Source organism: Schistocerca serialis, chromosome 2 (assembly GCF_023864345.2).
Source record: "Schistocerca serialis cubense isolate TAMUIC-IGC-003099 chromosome 2, iqSchSeri2.2, whole genome shotgun sequence".
Classification (NCBI taxonomy): domain Eukaryota; kingdom Metazoa; phylum Arthropoda; class Insecta; order Orthoptera; family Acrididae; genus Schistocerca; species Schistocerca serialis.
Window position 1 is genome coordinate 617,100,510 of NC_064639.1, and position 12,581 is coordinate 617,113,090.

Sequence of the window (12,581 nt, forward strand, 5' to 3'; positions counted from 1 at the left end):
GCAAGTATAATGAGAGACTGTTCAAGCCTCATCACATCAGTCTACGAGAATTCCCAATGATAAAATTTATTCTGCTGTTGGAATATTGTCCATGCTGAACTCAACAGTCTGGCATTAAACTGAGAATTTTTCATTCAAACAGAAAGGATCTTATAAAGAAGGGAAGATGTCTCTACAAAATCAGCTGATAGAACTACCAGAAGATACAGTCCCTCAAATTGGAAATAACAGGTCCTTTCAGTATTAAAGAAAATACCTAACAGGTGATATCTTCTGTACTGTTGCCAACAGTAGAGTGATGTTATAATGAGTAATGTCTCCTGGGTTCACACTGGCAGTGATTAAGGTGTTGCTTACTATCTCAAAGACAGAAACAAACAAAATTGCATTTTATCATTCCTTTGAGGCACTATGATAACCACAAAGGCATGTACAGTCCGCCACCAATTTTGAGCAGAGTTATAACACATAATCTTTCATGAATTTGGGAACAGAGCAAAGAGGTTTTTTTCTGCTCCGATGAAGTGGCACAGCATGGTGTAATGCATTTTACTGTGACAAGGTACCATGTCACATATGGTAGACAATGTTAAATACAGCTCTTACATGGAGATGGGACAGTTGTGTGGTTCCTCACTGTTGCAACTATAGCTCGAACTGTTTACTCTGTTGATAGTTCTATGCAGGGCTGTCTTTAACCTGTTGGAGGCCCTGGGCATATTAGGATAATGGGGCCCCTATTACCTTGACAGAGCACTATTTTTATCAGAATAGACAAAGAAAGTAGACAAGCAAGGTTCTAGATGTATTTTTATTTCTTTGCAGTCACATTAAATGAATATATAATATAATATAACCCACAAAAGTAACTCTTTTAGCACGCAGATGACGCTGTAATTTACCGTCTAGTAAAATCATCAGACGATCAATTGCAATTACAAAATGATCTAGAGAGAATTTCTGTATGGTGCAAAAAGTGGCAATTATCGCTAAACAAAGAAAAGTGCGAGGTCATCCAGATGGGTACTAAAAGAAATCTGATAAATTTTGGGTGTACGATAAATCGCACAAACCTAAGGGCTGTCAATTCGACTAAATACCTAGGAATTACAATTACGAGCAACTTAAATTGGAAAGACCACATAGATAATATTATGGGGAAGGCGAAACAAAGAGTGCACTTTGTTGGCAGAACACTTAGAAGGTGCGACAAACCCACTAAAGAGACAGCCTACATTACACTTGTCCATCCTCTGCTGGAATATTGCTGCGTGGTATGGGATCCTTACCAGGTAGGATTGACGGATGACATCGAAAAAGTGGAAAGAAGTTCAGCTCGTTTCATGTTATCGCACAACAGGGGTGAAAGTGTCACTCATATGATACGTGAGATGAGGTGGCAGTCACTGAAACAAAGGCAGTTTTCTTTGCGGCGAGATCTATTTACGAAATTTCAATCACTAACTTTCTCTTCTGAATGTGCAAATATTTTGTTGACACCCACCTATGTAGGGAGAAATGATCATCATAATAAAATAAGAGAAACCAAAGCTTGAACGGAAAGATTTAGGTGTTCCTTTTTCCCACGTGCCAATCGAGAGTGGAATGGTAGAGAAGTAGTATGAAAATGGTTTGATGAACCCTCTGCCAGGCACTTAAGTGTGAATTGCAGAGTAACCATGTAGATGTGGATGTAGATGTAGATGAATAATGAAGTACACAATACTGTATGTATAATTTTCTTTGAATAAGTTGCATGAATAAGATAAAACTTGTAGTACTTTTTCTGCATGGAATACATTAGAGAAGATTCTGGAGCAAATTGTGCTTGCTATGTTAGGTTCCACTGTACACTTATTCTTGTGGACAGGTTGCACACAGTTATCACTTTTGTGATTTCTGGGAGCAGGCATGACACAAATGTTTGCTTGTTTACTCACTTGACTGCGACACTTACAGAGGTGTCAGCACGTTCACAGTCAAGTGCTGACTTTCACATAAATTTTACACAGTTACTTGCTGGATGCAGACTGACCATTTTGGGTGAGGTCTGACTATTTAAAGACTGGTGTAGGCACAAACTGTTATTTTGGTAACTATGTCATCATTCCAGGAACTGCTAGGTAGGCTTTTGCTACTCAAGATGGTCTATAAGTATTGATAAAAATTTGGTTTGTGGTCCAGGAATTTAGGAAGTTTGTGGAAGCATGTTATGCATTGGTACTGGGAGTATCCTATTTACAAGAGCCATATTGAAAATTATGGTAAATTATGCAAAGTTCTTAGTTAGTGGCTTCATCAATTAATAAAGTATGTCACCTTGTGCACAAAAATTAGATCAACAAAAATATAACAGAAAAACTCAGACTCTAACAAGCACAGAGGCAAAATTTGCAATGGAAAATCTAACTACTTCTGCACATGACCATTAATTATTTCATAAGTGAATTAGTTTCACAGAATTTGAACTATTACTGATATCAGTATCTCAGAATGCTAGTCTTCATAATGAGTGGTGTCACCAAGTCCATAAATATGTAGTAGCTAACGTGATATTTGCTAACTCATACTGATCTAAAAAGTTCAATTATCCTTACCTTTTGATCAGCATCACTTTAAGAAAATTCAACCTAGATAACATTTTGAAACTTTCACGCATATGCCACATATAAATTATGTAACTGTTTCCAGGTAGGACAGAGACCAGAGAGAAAAAATAGTTGTTATCAGGATTTAAAATCATAACAGATGGAGTAATTCCAACTTAATATGTCTCAAGGTCTCAGAAGTCATTTACATGAGGTCAGTACTGAAAACATACATAGCATTCTTATCTAACTGCTATGTACTCCATCCACTATCACTACATGATCCATGTTTGTGAAGCCTTCAAACAATTGGTCTACATGCTGTAATATCTGACTGAGCCTTGTACTACATTTGTGTCACCCCATAAACAAAATGGAGACATACCTCTGAACATCTGAAATCACTACATCTCTCGCACTCTTAACAAAGTGAAGTGGCTGATCAGCTGGTGCCCAGTACACATGAGCTGTTTTTGCTACTTCTCCACACCCTAGAAATAAAAAAGGGAAACGAAAATAGTATACTGTCATAGCAATTAAATGTGATAAAAGAAAATATAATTTATCCAACTAAAAGAAAATCTCGTTCTCACAGTACACAAACAAAAGCTTTACACAGAAAGAGGCAGATGAATTTCCTGGTTATAGTAAATATATATAGATAATTTACTCACCAACCAGGGCTTCACAGTAAAACTGGGCAGACTCTCCTGGCAGGGCATATTGATTGGTTGGATAGTGCGTTATCACGGGGCGTCTTGAGGTACAGTTCATATCTAAGCCACAAGAAAGTTAAAGTACAATTTAGTGCTACACAGCAACATTTAAAATGGTAATATTAATAGTAACAATGCAGTCAGTAACTAACATTCAAATATATTGCCTAAACAGTCAAACCTGAACAACTGTAGGCTCTGAACACCAGCACCACCACCACCACCAACATTAACAACTACTGTACAAGCTCTGTTTGCTTGCAGATGCCTCATGAGGCACTCCACCTAGCCTCCAATAATATGCATATAAAAACTGTATGGTCATATGAAGTACAAGATTGGGTGACACAGCTACTAATTTTACATCATATGTTTCTTCATTTAGTAGAAATTAATTTCCCAAGTAAAAATTGTTGTCCATACATTCAGTTTCTTTTTGAACAGGGTATCAGTTTTTCCCAGTTTTATTTTTAGTACATTGTTGTATATTTGTACTCCACTGCATAAAACACAAATATGATAATCTGTCCTTCAGATTTGGGAGATAATATATTTAAACTTGTCTTATTTGCAAGAACTGGTAATTATACTCCTTTTGATGAGTTATATGAAAGCTGATGGATACTGTCTTTTTAATGAAGAATATTTGTTTTTGTTTTAAAGAAAGAACTAGCATACTACCTACAATAGTGACATATATGCTGATAAGAAACAGCCAGTCTGCCTAACATCTGTAATAATAATACCAGTGTCATCAGAAATTTCAGTTATCTGTTTGATATGGCCAGTGAAACTCAGATCATCTGCATACAAAAAAGATGTTTAGGAAATGCTTTCCTCACTATCCTTGCACACATAACCCTAAGGTGGACTAGTATGTACGGGCAGTAGCGGGAAGAAAAGTGAACAGGACACAGAAAGTGCTATTGATTTTTCAGTTCCTTAATTAGAATGAGATACAGTCACATAAAAATTGGCAGGTGAACATCACTGAAATATAATTACATATCAGTAAAAATGGACACAATGGAAATAATTCTTATAGCATGCTGTAGCCTCACGGAACTGAAAGTTTCAGTGAATGGCAAGTAAGAAATCGTAGATGTTGAAAATCATACAAAGCAATTCCATACCCAGAAAATACAAGAAAAGTAATCTTGTGGGCACCCATGTGGTAGACTACAGCAATCAGGCAACAAGCGGCACACTATCCATTATAACGAAATCATTACTTAGAATTCTGTAATGAGGAAGTAGACTACCAATCCTTTGAAACTGCCATAGCCTACTGATCATTTGAAACTGCTGGGGGTGGTGTGAAAACATCAATCCCAAATTGGTCAGTATGAAAAAAATTCTAATGTTCTACCACTAGCGCTCAGCGAGGTTTGCAGGTGCTAGCAATCATTGTTCAGCCTAAGCATGCAGTACAGGCTCAACAGCATCATGTCCAGAATACCATCACTGCATGGCGAGTCTCTTTCTCAAGTTGGCACAAAAGACTAAAACAGTTATCTCACTCGGGCAAGCATGTCAGTTGTTCACCATTGGCATGGGAAGTGCTGGTAAGGCAGCTCTTTTGTAAGCAAAGTACCCTTGGCCGAGTGATGTACTGAGGCAGTGATTGATATGCTTATGTTGGAATAATAGCTGTTACTTTATTAACCATTAACTAAACTAAGTTCAGCTTCTAGGGATGGGGTATTTGAATACAACAGAAAGTCATTCTATGATGATGAATAATGAGTGCCCCCTGTGAGGAAGTCCATGATTGTTGGTAGTGGGGATGAGCAGGTAGGTACCATGGGTGTGCAGGGACACAGTCCTATGAGGCTGTGAGCTCATGGGAAGTCAGGAGGCAGGTCTAGTGAAGCACGGCCTTCCAGAGCAGCTGATGGGCATCCAGTGGTTGTGATGCTGGTGAAGGCATGAGACAGCACTGTCTGATGGGTAGCAGCAGCTGGTATGGTGATACAAAGTACAGGCTCGAGGCCATCTGGAGATTGGTCTGGAGTCTAGAGCTGATCTGGCCATTGAGGGGCTGAGTAATGCCCCAAGTATCTACCAGCAGGAAAACACAGGCATGGTGTCAGGTGAGAACATGGCCATGTGACTGCAGCACGACATGACCTCTGTGACACATATTGGCACAGCTTGTGTCCCCAGACACTGTGGCAGCTGCAGGAGGCTTGGCTGTATAAATCTCAGCAACTCTTCTGTTGAAAAACACCTCCCAAAGTAAGGCCAGGGCTGTACCTGGCGTGCAAAACATATCTGTGAATGTGGTGGTCAAATAAACTGGGGCACAGTATTGCACAAACTGCAGTAAGGAAGTAGACATGTTGTGATTTGTTAATTATATCAGGGTGTTTAGTGAATATGCAGAACAATTATAAGTGAAGCTAGCACAGGTGGAAACTGCCCTAAGATCTTCCCATAACATGAAAAATTAATAAAGCTAAAACAAAAATATTAGTGGTGAGTAGACAAAAAAACTGTTGCTCAATGCTCAGTTAACAGTGAGTCACTGGAGACTGTTGAATCCTTTGCCTATCCAGGGAGTAAAATTACATCAGATGGAAAATCAAAGAAGGGTATTACAAGTTGAATCTACAAGACAAAGGCTGCTTTTATCAAGAGAAGAAACCTTTTCATATTCAGCTGTGCAGACAAATATCTCAGCACAGACCTTGTAAAGATGTTTGTCTGGAGTGTGCTGTTGCATGGAAGCAAAACAAGGTCACCCAGAGAAGCAGAAAAACAGCAAATAAAAGCCTATGAGATATGGTGCTACAGAGAAATGGTAAAGATCACGTGGGTATACGAGGTATCAAATGAAGAAGCACTCCACAGAGTGGAGGAAGAGAAGCGATATGTTTGGACATATTGAATATGGAAGGTACACATGCATTGGGCATCTGCTAAGCAATGAAAGTACAGTAGAGGGGAAGAACAAAAGAGGTGGATCAAGACTGAAATACATCAACCAGATCACGGGGGATACCAGTTGCACCCCCTATATACTGCTTTGAAGAGGAAGACTGAGGATAAAAAAGCATTTCAAGCTGCTGCCAATCAACCAACTTGATAGCTGAAGACATAAGAAGACAAGAAGATGTAAGAACTGAAGGCAAGATGTAGAAGAAAGAGTTTTTAATGACTGTGACAGTAGATTCCCACAGGACTCCAACCTAAGGAAGACAAGTCATAGAAGGATGAACTAACTATTTGATTGTTACTTTTTTTCTTACTTTGTCCTGTTGTTTCTTCTGAGCAGACTACTCAGTGACTTTCCCATCTGAGTCTAACTCTTTGAAAATTTGTATCTCATTTATGATAGTTCTCATAATATTTGCAGGAGAAGGAATACTGAATTCCAAAAAAATTTGAGTCCTTTACTTTAATGTTTGCTTGGTTATTAATTAACCAGAAATATTAACATTGGCTGTTAAATTGAGAGCCTGAGTATTGTCACTGTTTTTTTTCCCCATCTTTTCTCGTGAGGGATTTGAGAAAACACCCTCTGTGTTCCATATGTTACCTTTTTACATCTATTAGCATTGCCCAATCTTCTGCTTCTGTTTCATTATAATTCTACCTCTTTTATTTTTCTTCTAATCTCATATGCTGAATCCTGGTTCCATATTCAGTGGTTAATGATTCAATTGGTTTGAATCTCGTATTGAGAAATTGTTTTATTTTGTACTAATCTATTTTGTTATATATAGTATAAATGAAAAAGCGTGTCAGTGTGTGTGTGTGAGAGTGTGTGTGTGTGTGTGTGTGTGTGTGTGTGTGTGTGTGTGTGTGTGTGTGTTAGAATGTTTGTTACTCTTTCACGCTGACACTGAAATGGCTGGATGGATTTTTATGAAATTGGAATGGAGATAGCTTATACCCAGAATCACACATAGTCTATGTTATCTACACCTACCTATCAAAGGGGTAGGGGTGGGTGTGAAAAATAAGTGTAGCCCACAATGTGCCAATCACCAAACTTTATACTCGCTGACAACCCCCACAAAATCATGAAAGGAAAAAAGTTTATCGCTTACTACATTTTCACTGTTCATGCAGTGAAACTGATGCAAGAAACAAGATATTTTAATTTATTATCTCATTACTACTAACTGTATTCATGGCACATTTTGCAGATGGTATTCACATGTACTATTGAATGTACCACCAAAATTATATCATTGTAGGACACATATTTCAGGAGATATGATGTCAAACACTAAGATGTGTGAAAAACTGCATCATGTATGATGTTTAACTTTATTACTGTTTTACTGCTAACTCTATTTGCAATACATTTCACAGACAGTACCCACGTATAGCGTAGAATGTTCCCACAAAAATATCATTCTATGACAGTAAGATCAGGAGATATGATGTCAAATACTGAGATACATGAAAAACTGCCACATCATACATCACATTTTAATTTATTACTTCTACACTTTTAACTCTATTCATAACACAGTTCACAGACAGTAGCCATATATACCACAGGATTTACCTGCAGGATTATATCATTGTACAACACATAATTCTGGAGATAACAGTATCATAAACATTGAGTTGCATAAAAATGGCAATGCATGGAGAAATTCGTCAGAGAAACAGTTTAAATATGTTTACAAATATGTGTGAAATACGAGGGCGGTTCAGAAAGTAACCTCCGATTGGTCACAGTGCGGGTTGTGGGGGGAGTAGCGACGCCATCTGTGCATTCACGCACTCAACAGGTCAGTCGGCATCAAGCCGTGGTCGAGTGAATGTCGTACCTGCGCTAGTTTAGTTTTTGTGGCAGTTTGAAATGTGTGCTGCAATAGAAAACCCCGCCAAATGTGAAGTGCGTGCTGTCATAAGGTTTTTTACAGCCAAAGGATATTCTGCAGCAGCTATTCATCGTGAGCTTTGTGCCATGTACGGACCAAGAGTTATGAGTGAAGGAGTTGTCCGTGAATGGGTACGTTTATTTAAAAGTGGACGAGAAAACGTTCATGATGAAGAGAGGAGTGGTAGACCATCATTGGTGACTGACGAACTCGTTCAGACAGTTGATGCAAAAGTTCGTGAAAATCGACGTTTCTCAATGTCGGAGTTGTCTACTGGTTTTCCACAGATTTCTAAGACTCTCTTGTACGAGATAGTGACAGCAAGATTGGGTTCAAAATGGCTCTGAGCACTATGGGACTTAACATCTATGGTCATCAGTCCCCTAGAACTTAGAACTACTTAAACCTAACTAACCTAAGGACATCACACAACACCCAGCCATCACGAGGCAGAGAAAATCCCTGACCCCGCCGGGAATCGAACCCGGGAACCCGGGCGTGGGAAGCGAGAACGCTACCGCACGACCACGAGATGCGGGCGGCAAGATTGGGTTACCGTAAGTTCTGTGCACGATGGGTGCCCAAAATTCTTACCGACCACCACAAAACTCAAAGAATGGCCTCTGCATTAGACTTTCTGTCATGTTATGAGGACGAAGGAGAACCATTGTTAAACAGAATCGTGACCGGTGACGAAACCTGGATTAAGTACATGAACCCTGAGACAAAAGAACAATCAAAGATGTGGGCACATTCAAATTCGCCTACCAAACCAAGAAAAGCCTCGCAAGATTTTTCTGCCAGAAAACTGATGGCAACGGTGTTTTGGGATGCCAAAGGGGTGTTGTTGGTTGAATTCATGGAACGTGGTACGACCATTAATCAAGATGTGTACTGTGAAACAATAAAAAAGTTATGATGGGCTATGCAGAACAAACGCCGTGGTATGCTGACTTCCGGTATCGTTTTTTTGCACGATAACGCCCGTCCTCACTCTGCTCGCAGAACAACGGCCCTTCTTGAGTCCTTCAAGTGGGACATTATCAACCATCCACCTTACAGCCCAGACCTGGCGCCAAGTGATTATCACCTCTTCATGCATTTGAAGAAATGGCTCGGGTCACAGCAGTTTGATGACGACGAAGAGCTCAAAGATGCGGTCACAGGCTGGCTCCAGGCACAAGCGGGTGATTTTTATGCAGAAGGAATTTCAAAGCTTGTGAAGAGATACGATAAGTGCCTCAATCGCTATGGAGACTATGTAGAAAAATAGTGCAAAGACGTAGTTGTAAGATGTATATATTAAAATATTTTTATTTAACTTGGTGTATTTTTTTAAATCAACCGGAGGTTACTTTCTGAACGGCCCTCGTATGTTGAATACAAGTGGGATATATTTGAGATGTGAGATGTATGTGGACAAACCACAGATAAAAGGCTCATCCTAAACCCCTAGGATGATTTCAACGAAATTTAGTAGACTGTTTGTTACTGTCTGGAGAGTAATACTGTGGGCGTGAGAACCAATAGCTTCCTATTGGGGTGGGGGTGACATCGTGGAAAGTGAAGGGTGAGGAGGACATGGACAGACAGAGACGGGAAGCATGAGATGGACACAGATAGGGGGTCAGCAGGAGATGGACAGAGATAGGGAGAGTAGGAGATGGACAGAGAGAAGGTGATGTGGAAATGGATAGTGAAAGGGAGGAGAAGGAGCTGGATGGGAGAGGAGGGTGGAATAGATGAACAGCAAGAGGGGGGGGGGGAGAAGATGGATAGAGGGAGGAGGAAGGAGGAGATGGTCTAATAGAAGATTGGAATAAATACAGACCCAGCCATTTTTTATGAATAAATGTTTAACTGTGGGTAACATGGCAGGGTGCAGCTAGTACACGAGGTCTATTGAAAAAATTCTGGAACCTTGCCCACAACATTTTTTCTACACTTACCTTTTATTTATTGTGCATGGTCTCTTTTGAAATACTCTCCTCCACAACTGATACACTGCTCCCAATGCTGTTTCCACTACTGGAAGCCAGTCTTGGTACAGCTCTTGCTAGATCATACAAAATGCCGTCTGCAAATTTTCTTTTATCTCGTCTATTTTTGAAAATCTTTGTCCTTTGAATGGGCTTTTCAACACTGGAAATAAAAGAGAGTCTGCAGGGGCCAGGTCTGGAGAGTACAGTGGATGAGGCAACACAGTGACATCGTCTTTCGTGCAATAGTCACACGCCAACAAAGTTGAATGTTTGCCTTAACATCACAACCATAAGACCAACGTCTCATCACCAGTAATGATTCTATTAAGGAACATCTTGTTCTCATTTGCACAATCCAAAAGCTGTTCACAGGTTACAAGGCGAAGGTCTTTCTGGTCTTGAATCATGAGCTGTGGGATGAACTTGGCAGCAACATGACGCATTCCAATATGCTGTGTCAGGATTTGATGACATGATCCAACAGAAATGTTTCATTCTTCTGCAACCTGTCTGACAGTCAGTTTTGATTGGCATGCACAATTTCATTGACATTCCTGACATGAATATCAATAGGCGCTGAGAGCGAGGGTCATTCCTAACTTCCATCTAGCCACTTTTAAACTGTGTGAACCATTTGTAACACCAAGTATGCCTTAAGCACTCATCACTGTAGGTTTCCTGCATCATTTGGTGTGTCTGTAAAGCTTTTCTTAAGTTTCATACAAAATTTAATGCAGATGTCTTGCTCCTCTAACTCTGTCATCTCAAAATTCACAAACTCTGCAACACAACGTTCTACTCAGTACTGCACTGAACAATAACTAACAGACATACAACAATGAAACTTCTGGCAGTTACATATTCAACACAGCCATGTGCATGGATGCCAACTGAATTTTGCTTCAACACACCATTAGCAGAAAATTATGAATGTTCCAGAATTTTTTGAACAGACTTCGTAATATAACGTCCCCTATGATTCCAGAATGAGATTTTCACTCTGCAGCAGAGTGTGCGCTGATATGAAACTTCCTGGCAGATTAAAACTGTGTGCCCGACCGAGACTCGAACTCGGGAAAGGCAAAGGTCCTGAGTTCGAGTCTCGGTCGGGCACACAGTTTTAATCTGCCAGGAAGGTCCCCTATGATATTCTGCACTCTCTTATGAATCAGATTGCTATAATTTATTGCAGCTGTAGGTTTATTTATTGGCTATGGACAGTGTTCACACAGTGTTTTAAGCTAAAACTCTTTTACTGTTTTTTCAAACAATGGAAAATCCAGGATGGAATGTAACAATATTGTGAAAAGGAAAGTTGCTACTCATCGTATAGAGAAGATGCTGAGTCGCACATAGGCACAAAAAAAAGAATGTCACAAATAAAGCTTTCGACCATTACGGCCTTTGTCAGCAATAGATGTAGACACACACACATACACACACACTCACGCAAACCCAACTCACACACACAACTGCATTTTCAGGCAATAGAAACCACACTGTGAGCAGCAGCACCAGTGCATGATGGGAATGGTGACTGGGCCTGGGTAAGGAGGCTGGGGTGGTGAGGGGAAGGGATAGTATGATGGGGGGTGGCAGACAGTGAAGTGCTGCCGGTTAGACAGAGGGCAGGGGAGAGGTGAGGAGGGGGGGGGGGGGGGAGTAGTGGAAAAGAAGAGAAGTAAAAAGACTGAGTGTGATGGTGGAGGCTGTGTAGTGCTGGAAAGGAAACAGGGAAGAGGCTGGATGGGTGAGGACAGTGAGTAACGGATGTTGAGGCCAGGAGGGTTACAGGAACGTATGATGTATTGCAGGGAAAGTTCCCACCTGTGTATTTAGAAAAGCTGTTGTTGGTGGGAAAGATCCATATGGCACAGGCTGTGAAGTAGTCATTGAAATGAAGGATGTCATGTTTGGCAGCATGTTCAGCAACAGGGTGGGCCATTTGTTTCTTGGCCACAGTTTGTCAGTGGCCATTCACGCGAACAATGAACTTGTTGGTTATCATGTCCACATAGAATGCAGCTCAGTGGTTGCAGCTTAGCTTGTAGATCACATGACTGGTTTCACAGGTAGCTCTGCATTTGGTGGGATAGGTGATGTTCATGACCAGACTGGAGCAGGTGGTGGTGGGAGGATGTATGGGACAGGGCTTGCATCTAGGTATATTACAGGGGTATGAGCCATGAGGTAAGGGGTTGGGAGCAGGGGCTGTGTAAGGATGGATGATCATATTGTGTAGGTTTGATGGATGGCAGAACACCACTGTGGGAGTGGTGGTAAGGATAATAGGCAGGACATTTCTCATGAGAAATTCCACCATTACACTCAGTCTTTTTACTTATCTCCTTTTCCACTACTGCCCCCACTTCCCCCACTCACCACCTCTCCCCTGCCCTCTGTCAATAACCTACAGCACTTCACTGTCTGTCACCCCCTCCATACTATCCC

The 12,581-nt window shown here is 40.6% G+C and overlaps 1 protein-coding gene across 1 annotated transcript in view; it reads right to left on the reverse strand.

Annotated features, from left to right (window-relative positions):
- LOC126456281 (X-linked interleukin-1 receptor accessory protein-like 2) overlaps positions 1 to 12,581 on the reverse strand; it is a 138,582-nt gene that overhangs the window by 57,975 nt on the left and 68,026 nt on the right. Inside the window, exons 3-4 of the mRNA XM_050092032.1 lie at positions 3,263 to 3,364; positions 2,974 to 3,079 (exon numbers count right to left, since the gene is read on the reverse strand). Of these exons, the coding sequence (XP_049947989.1) occupies positions 2,974 to 3,079; positions 3,263 to 3,364 (208 nt within the window). The remainder of the gene's footprint in view (positions 1 to 2,973; positions 3,080 to 3,262; positions 3,365 to 12,581) is intronic.